This window comes from Engraulis encrasicolus, chromosome 15 (genome assembly GCF_034702125.1).
Source record: "Engraulis encrasicolus isolate BLACKSEA-1 chromosome 15, IST_EnEncr_1.0, whole genome shotgun sequence".
In the NCBI taxonomy this organism is placed as follows: Eukaryota; Metazoa; Chordata; class Actinopteri; order Clupeiformes; family Engraulidae; genus Engraulis; species Engraulis encrasicolus.
In genome coordinates, this window is record NC_085871.1 from 38,343,659 (window position 1) to 38,352,495 (window position 8,837).

General features: G+C 41.6%; 1 protein-coding gene across 1 annotated transcript in view; it reads left to right on the forward strand.

The window, feature by feature from the left end:
• gpd2 (glycerol-3-phosphate dehydrogenase 2 (mitochondrial)) overlaps nt 1-5,790 on the forward strand; it is a 77,159-nt gene extending 71,369 nt beyond the window's left edge. The window contains exon 17 of the mRNA XM_063217468.1: nt 2,321-5,790. Coding sequence (XP_063073538.1) covers nt 2,321-2,446 — 126 coding nt within the window. The 3' untranslated portion in view covers nt 2,447-5,790. The remainder of the gene's footprint in view (nt 1-2,320) is intronic.
• Nucleotides 5,791-8,837: the final 3,047 nt, after the last annotated feature.

Genomic DNA, 8,837 nt, shown 5'->3' on the forward strand with positions numbered 1-8,837 from the left:
TTCATGCCTTGATCCGTGTATGGCCCCTCTTTCAGTATTTTCCCACTACTAGTAACAAATTGCACAAGTTCAGACACTACTGCAGCTACTTGTACTTTTCTTTAGTCTAGTTCAGTGAGTCTCAAAGTGTGGTCCGGGGACCACTGGTGGTCCACGACAGAGCTCAGGTGGTCCGCGAGGAGATTTCTACTTTTCCAAGACGAGCTAGCAGTAGGCTATATTTCTAACATAATTACAAAGTTAAACCTAGCTGAAGTCCTATTTTCATCACAAAAAGACAGGCTTGTAATCTCTATAAAAAGTAAAACAATAAGTAAAAAAATCTGCATTGGCTAATTTAGCAATGTCTAATTAGCACCCATCCACTGTCAATTCAGTTGTGGTCAAAGTGATCCTCGGTCTGAAAAAGTTTGAGAACCACTGGTCTAGTTCTAGTCTGGTTCAACATGACATGCCCCATTACACTGTCATAACGCTTCAGCGAGTGTGCAGAGGTGAGGGTTCGTCCTGCAATCAGTCCCCCGCATAACACACACACACCGGTACACACACACAAGTACACACTCACACACACACACACACACACACACACACACACACACACACACACACACACACACCGGTACACACACACAAGTACACACTCACACACACACATTACATTACATTTAGCAGTCCTACAATCAGTCCCCGCACACGCACACGCAGACTTCCCAGGATCCTCACAAATCATTGGTGGTCGGTCGGGGTCACAACCTAAACCCAAACATGGTCCCAATTCCGTCAGCGACTTCACTACCACATGCGCTGCAGGTGTGTGTGTATGTCTGAGCGTGTGCGCGCGCTTCCGTGCCTGCGTTCCGGAATGCGGCAGGGCACTCTAGAAGACGTGGCTCTGCTGCATACCTGTAGACAAAGCCGTGGAGAGAAATGCCGCCCCTGCACACCCAGCAAAAAGCAGCATTTAGGTAATCCCCTTGGACAGTTGACGCAACAAGTGGACAGGTTTGGCAAATATGAAAATAAGTGCCCAAAATATGTAAATAGGTTCGAAAAGTATATGCAAATATTTCAGAAATATGCAAATTAGCCCGACGGATAAAGTGGTCAAACATATGCAAATTCTTAAGGTGGGGTGAAAGGGGATTTGTTTGATCAGTATAGGGAAAGTTACATTTGTTTATTAAGGGTATTACATGGCTACAAGCAAATCAGTGTCGATTTGCACAAATGAACAGGTGCAAATATTTTTTGTATTATTTGCAAATATTATTTGCCAAATACTATAATATTAAGCAAATATTTCAGAAATATGCAAATGAGGCCGAGGGATAAAGTGGTCAAACATGCAAATTCTTCGGTGGGGTGAATGGGGACTGAGAAGAAAAGGGAAATAATACATTTGATTATTGGAGGATTGGATTATTACCTGGCTACAAGCAAATCAATGTGATTTGCAAAAATACTTTCAAAATGAACAGCTGAAAACAAACCTGAAGGCATGTCACTTGTCTGCAAAACAAATCTACCTTTGGGTACTAATAAAGTTATCTAATGGACAATATTACAATTGGAGGGAATGAGTGGAATAATACTGGAAGAAAATTGCTTAATAGCATGAATTAAATCCATTTTGTTGCGAAACAAAGTGAAACGTTTAAATGAATCTTTGCTGCAGTTTCCACCTTTCAACAGAGTTAAATTTAGTGTTGTGTCATACAACACATGTGCTCTTGTTGTAGTAACCGCTGCTGTATTTTTTTCTACTAGTGTGTGTCTGTGTCTGTGACTGTGCGTGCGTCTGTGTCTGTGCGCGTGTGTGCGTGCGTGCGTGACTGCGTGAGCACACAGTGTACATGTCCGTACTTGTTTCTGAAGGTGTGCCTATGAATGTGTGTCAGTGACCGTGGGCGTTCAAAGATATGCATATGTAGGCAGTACTAGAGTGTATTTTCATACGCTCATGTGGGTGTGGAGTCACAGTATTTGTGGGTGTGTACAGGTAGTTGTGTGTGGGTGAGTGGATGTGCATGCGTGCAGAAACATTTGTAGAATCCTCTCCTTTTTATATAACGTTGTGTGCGGCATGCCCTGGGCTCTACAGTGCATTTCAGCAGACATAGCCTACTGCATAACCCTTCTCTTGTGTGTGTGTGTGTCTGTGCGTGTGTGTGTGCGTGCGTGCGTGCGTGCGTGTGTGTGTGTGTTTGAGTGTGTTTTATGTACCGGTATATGTGTTTATGTACGTATGTTTGTGCATGCGTGTGTGTGTATGTGTCTATGTGTATGTGTGCGTGCGTGTGTGTGTTCACCCCCTCAGCTGATGAGCGCGGTGAAGAAGGGACAGGTCTCCGACAGCCGATTGGCCATCCTGCTGAAGACGGCCGAGGAGGTGCTGGACAAGAGGGGGCCCGTGTCCGTCGACCGCAGCGGGGGCGGCGTCTAAAGCCCCATATGACCTTTGACCTTGACTTCACACTCCCCCTGGATCTCCACCCCCTTATTGACCCCCCAAAATGTCCTGAAGGTGTCGGAACTGTTGACTTATTCACTGCATGGCTTACTTGTAGGATACAAGGCACATTGTTTTGTTTCCCTGTAGAGTACACTGTATAGTGAGCAAGGGAACATTTGAGATTCACGATCTGACTGTCTAAAATCTTCATGTCATAGTTCATTTCATGGTTTACTATATAGGATGTGAGCTGGATTGTTTCCTTGTTCCTTTACTGCACCAATCTAGTGAGCAAGTCAACATTTTGCCTTCAATATCTAACTGAGGTGGAAATTTCTTATTCAGAGAATTATTGCCTATCCCTTAGTTTAGTGTGTTTTGTGTTTGTTTGTTTTATTAGGATGAAATGTTAGCATGCCCTCATGTATGCCTTTTTCTAACCCTGGACATAGATTTTTTTTATGCATTTCCTGACTCCTTTTTTTAAAGTAAAAATGATTTCCTATTCTCTGAGTCTGAATTTCCACCACCTCAGTTCCAAGACTTGTGATTCGTCGACTGCCCTGTAGTTGTTTCTGATTGGTTCAAACTGGTCCATCACTTAACCAATTATCTCATTCAGCCAATTCATTAATCCGCCTTCTCTCTCTTTTTCATCTCAGTAACAACATTCCTCTTTGTGCCTGTGACACTGATGCAAAGTCAAACATTAGTGATTGTGAACCTACTTAGGTACAATCTCAAAATTCATGCTTGTTTTCCTATTTTTGTATTTCTCGCTAATTTATCAGAGCCCTTCATTTATGCAATTGACACAGTGGGATTTTTTTTTGGTTTGGATTGTGTTTCATTATTATTTTAATCACAGGTAGCTGTGATCAAGGGCTAAGGGTTTCGCCTGTGCTGTCATCAGCATGATTAGATAGTGTGTTGCCGCAGTATTTCGTCTCATTGCAAAACAAGCACAGTGAAACAGCCTGACAAGGAATCAGACACCCCCTTCGATTTTTCTCCCCTTATTGTCGTTGGCGCTTTCTTTGGAAATGTGGAGGGTTTTGTTGTAGATGAGATGATAGACCTGAGGAAATTAGTGAGCCTAGTGTTACTTGTTTTTTTTCTGAACGTATTGCTGTTATTTTGCATGTGGCAGCCATGGCTTTTTGGTTAGGGAATCAGAACCTGAGGATCCACAGCTTACAGGTTCAAATCCCAAATCATGTCTGAGAATTACAGTGATGTGCACCCTCATCCATCCATCCATGGCTGAATGGAACAGTCCACTATTTTTGGAAACCGGATGGTACCAAAAACTTAATAATAACAGCTGGACCCTATTGTCTCAATGGTACATGCTAAGCCGTAATATCACCACGCTGTTAAAAAAAAAAAAGATATCAGTGATACGTAAGTCAGGATAACTTATATAGTTAATTAATTCTGCTATACACTGTAAAAAAACAGCATGGTTTAACTCAAAATCACAAGTTTACCAGCTGTCTCAGAATTCCAAGTTAATTTAAATATTCATTGTAAGTTGTTTGGAGTTGTGCGTGTTGTTTGAACACAAAGCTTCAATTCAAAGCTCCACACAACTTACAACAAGGATTTAAATTAACTTGGAATTCTGAGGCAGTTGGTAAACTTGTGATATTTTGTACAGTGCAGGTGCAGAACAGCTGGCAGAACAGGAGAAAGATAAATGAGAAATATTTAACTTGAGGGCAGGTGTAAAATTGCCATATTTCCCAAAACCATGGACTCCTTGAACTTAATATCCCTTTCGCAAGGCATCTAACCTTTTTTTAACAGTCCGGGGTGACTGTACCTTACAACTAAATAACTTCAAGTCGAGTAAATTTGCTTTAAATAACTCTAAGTAGAAGTGTCTGCTCCTGTACTGTAAGTGTGATGTAGTGTTGTTGTGTAGTTATTGTCACCGTTGTCTTGGAATAGTCACATTGTCATGTGGTTTATGACGTTTTGGGGGGTTGAATGAGGTTCTCTGTGTGTGTGCGTGAGTATGTGTGCGTGTGTGTGTGTGTGTGTGTGTGTGTGTGTGTGTGTGTGTGTGTGTGTGTGTGTGTGCGTGAGTATGTGTGCGTGTGTGTGTGTTTGTGTTCCTGTGTGTGTCCTTCTAGTTGCTGATGAGTCAGTTTGGCCAGTGCTGCTGAATGCCGTTCTTCTGTGCAGTTGCCATTTTATAAGCGAAGTGGTATTCATATTAGGAAAACACTCGTTTCCAAAGAAAGACTCCACTGTTGTGGCTTTGGTGCAGTTTGCACGGCTTGCAAAACCGCACTTAAAGGGAACGGTTTGCATTTTTAAACCGAGTCAGAGACATTTAAAGACCTACAAATAGACCGTAGCCTAATGATTATTGTTGTTTTTATTTTAAGGGAAGTGTTATCATGCACATGATGTGGAAATGTATGGTAGGGGGCAAATCAAATCAGAGCAGGTATTACTTTTAATTTTCATGTGGAAATGTTTTTTTTGTTTGTTTTTAATACTCATTGACTGATTATTGACCTTTGCATGCTGTGAACTGCATGTAAGTCTCAAGAAGACTGTTGTAATTGAAACCCATTTTTTCAAGAATTTCTGAGAATGGAATGTTGGGGGTGTGGTTTTGTACCATGTGTAAGTTTGTCAAACACTGTATTTGCCACTTTAATGACAGATGATGATGGCTTTTAGCTTTTATAAGTGTACTGAGGAACTAAAACGCACTTTTAGCTCTGAGTCTCTCAAGTTTACATTAACAACCGCTTTAACTGTTATTTCTCCTCTACATCTATTGTATTTATCTATTTAATTAATATATTCTTTCCCATGTTGATTTATTTAAAGCTATATATTTGCTATTTTGCCTGTTTTTTTGGTATTTTGCTGTGGGTGGATATACTGAATAGACTATGTTTTGCAAGAAGGTGTTTCTGCACAATTACTGAGCTTGGTCACTCCGAGGATAATATTTCTTTTTTAAATTAGTGTATTACAGTACCGTATATAGCAGTTGTACTAGGTATATGGTCTTTATCTGTTTCTATTTTGTCTATTTTACCATTGTGCTGTTCTGTTATTTGTTTCTAACATACGTCTACGTGTTCTTACGTATGCGGTCAATGCAGGGATCCAATGTCACATTGATACAGGAGCAAAAAGGGATTGTATCATATTTTCATGTGCCTTTGTCCTGGACCTGAACGCACTGATATATTTGAAGCTCAGATGGGAAACCCTTGAAGTGTTTTTTTTTTGTGAGGAATCTACAGAAATGGGCTTTATTTTTATTATTTTTTTAAATGAAACGCATTTTAGAAAACGGACTGTAATTCTCAGGTCCACCTTTTGTTTATTTGGCTTGAATTGTTGGACTGGAGTAAATTAAATAACTCTTTTTAGATGGGTAACTCCTTTTAGATGGGTAATAATATTTTTATTTAAAAAAATAGTAACTTCCACAGATTTCTGAAATGTAGAGGGTTTTCCATCTGACCTGTTTCTTTTCTACTTGCATGCAATACTACCTGTTAATCAGTCAGTTATTCATTAATGAATGCTAAAGTGGACCAATCAAATCACTTACTTTTACCATCAGGGATGCTGCAAATAATAATATCCTAGTAGTAACACTGAGAATAACTATACAATGATGTATAATACATATATTAATTGTCTTGATATATTCTACAGTAACGAATGACTACTGTTTTTTATATCACAAGGATGAGAGTTTTGAAAATGTATGATGATGGACCTAATGTGTGCACTCATATATATATATATATATATATATATATATATATATATATATATATATCATATATTTTTGTTTTGATCTTTTTACAGTAATCAATGCTATTTTAAGTTACTGGGTTTGAGAGTTGTATTTGATTGGCGCCGCGCTTGGAGCCCAGGGCACAGGTTTCATACTGTACCGTATGTGTAATGCTACCACAGCTTCTTAGGTTACACTTGTTGGCAAATAATAGTAACCAAATCCATTTGTTTACAGTTACCCTACGTTCCCACAAATGACTTGTTCAATATTTACACACACACTGAACCCACCAATAACAAACTGATTGTGTCATATCGCTACAGTAGTGGCTTGCTATGTTTTTGCTTCGGCATATTTGTACATCACATAACTGTAAAAGACCTACAACATTGCATAACATGTTTGTGTAATGTAATGTAATATTACAGCCTTACACTTGTCTTTTACACTTTAGCAGGCTTACTTTTCTTTATTGTCATGACACATTTGTCAACAACACTTTTTCTGTAAGTGCACATAAAGAAATAAAATGATGCTTTGGGTTGCGATAGAACACAATGATTATGAGTGTCTTTGTTTATTAGCGCGTCCAAACACTGAAACACTGCCTCACCACCATCTTACCTCTGGGATTTATCCCAATGTTAGCATACTGTATGCATATGTCTGAGTGAGTGTATGTGTGTGTGTGTGTGTGTGTGTGTGTGTGTGTGTGTGCTTGCGTGCGTGTGTGCATGTGTGTGTGTCTGTGTGTGTTTAAGTGAGTGTGTGTGTGTGTGTGTGTGTGTGTGTGTGTGTGTGTGTGTGTGTGTGTGTGTGTGTGTGTGCTTGCGTGCGTGTGTGCATGTGTGTGTGTCTGTGTGTGTTTAAGTGAGTGTGTGTGTGTGTGTGTGCATGTGTGTGTGTGTGCATGCGTGCATGTGAGGTTGCCTATGGGTATGGTTAGGGAAGCTGCTACTGTATGTATAGGTAGTATGGCAGCATACGTATGTGTGTGAGTGCGCGCGCGCGCGCGCGCGTGTGTGTGTGTGTGTGTGTGTGTGTGCGTGTACATGCGTACATGTGTGCACCCGTGCGTGCGTGCATGTGAGGTTGCCATGGTTAGGGAAGCTCCTATGTATAGGCAACATGTGTGTGTGTGTGTGTGTGTGTGTGTGTGAGTGTGCGTATGTCTGTGTGTGTGTGTGTGTGCATGCCTGCATGCGTGTGTGTATGTGTGTGTGTGAGGTTGCCTAGGGGCATGGTTAGGGAAGTGGGGCCCCCCGTGTGGCAGCGGGGATTGAGTGTGTGACTCCCCACCCTCATGATTGGCACTCAGAGAGAGCCATGCCCATCCCAGAGGACATGTCTGTGTATGACACAGAGAGAGAGAGAGAGAAAGAGAGAGAACGATATGAGAGAGAGAGAGAAGCAGGTTCACTTGCAGAAGGTTCACTTGCTGTTTGCTCTCTCATTTCATTAAATTACATTACATTGCATAGGCAGACGCTTTTTAACCAAAGCAACTTACAATCGAGGACCTAATCATTGATACACAGACACGCGCGCACACACACACACACACACACACACACACACACACACACACACACACACACACACACACACACACACACACACACACAGAGGCAGGATCACTTTCAGCAGGTTCACTTGCGTTTTGCTCTCTCCTCTCAGATGGAATGATGAGGACAGATTCAGAGTGTCCAACAAGTGGTCACATATTGTAGGGTGGGCTGTAGGGTGTGTGTGTGTGTGTGTGGGCACATGTGTGTGTGTGTGTGTGTGTGTGTGTGTGTGTGTGTGTGTGTGTGTGTGTGTGTGTGTGTGTGTGTGTGTGTGTGTGTGTGTGTGTGTGTGTGGGCGCATGTGTGTGTGGGCGCATGTGTGTGTGCATGCGTGGGGTGGGTGTATTTGTGTGTGTGTGGGCGCATGAGTGTGTGTGTGTGTGTGTGTGGGCGCATGTGTGCGTGTGCGTGTGCGTGTGCGTGTGCGTGTGTGTTCATATTATGCATATTCGTGTTTCCACAGAGATTCTAGGAGTATTATTATCCACTCTCTCTTTTGTTCTTCTGCTTTGTTCAGATCGTGACTGGTACACAGTAAATTCAGCAGTGCTCATTTAACACTTAGAGAGTTGATTTGACATAATTTGGACTTAAATGAACTCTATAAGTGTTGAATTAACACCACAACATTTACTGTGTAGGCCACGGGCTCAAGGCCAAACCAAGAATGACAGACAGAAAGACAGACGGAAAGACAGACAGACAAGCAGGCAGGTAGACAGACAAACAGACTGATAGACAGACAGACAGGCAGACAGGCAAACAGGCAGGTAGACAGGTCATGCACATGTTGGTAAGGCAGGTAGAAAGGGCTTATGACTGGTTGCAGGTTTGTCATCTCTCTCTCTCTCTCTCTCTCTCTCTCTCTCTCTCTCTCTCTCTCTCTCTCTCTCTCTCTCTCTCTCTCTGCTGTCTGTGTGTGTCTATCAGGCCTGTGTGTGTCTTGCTCATGATTGTCCGTGTCCACCCCAGGCTGTAATTCCATCTTAATCCAGACTGAAAGAGATTCATATTCTTTGAAGAGAGCTAG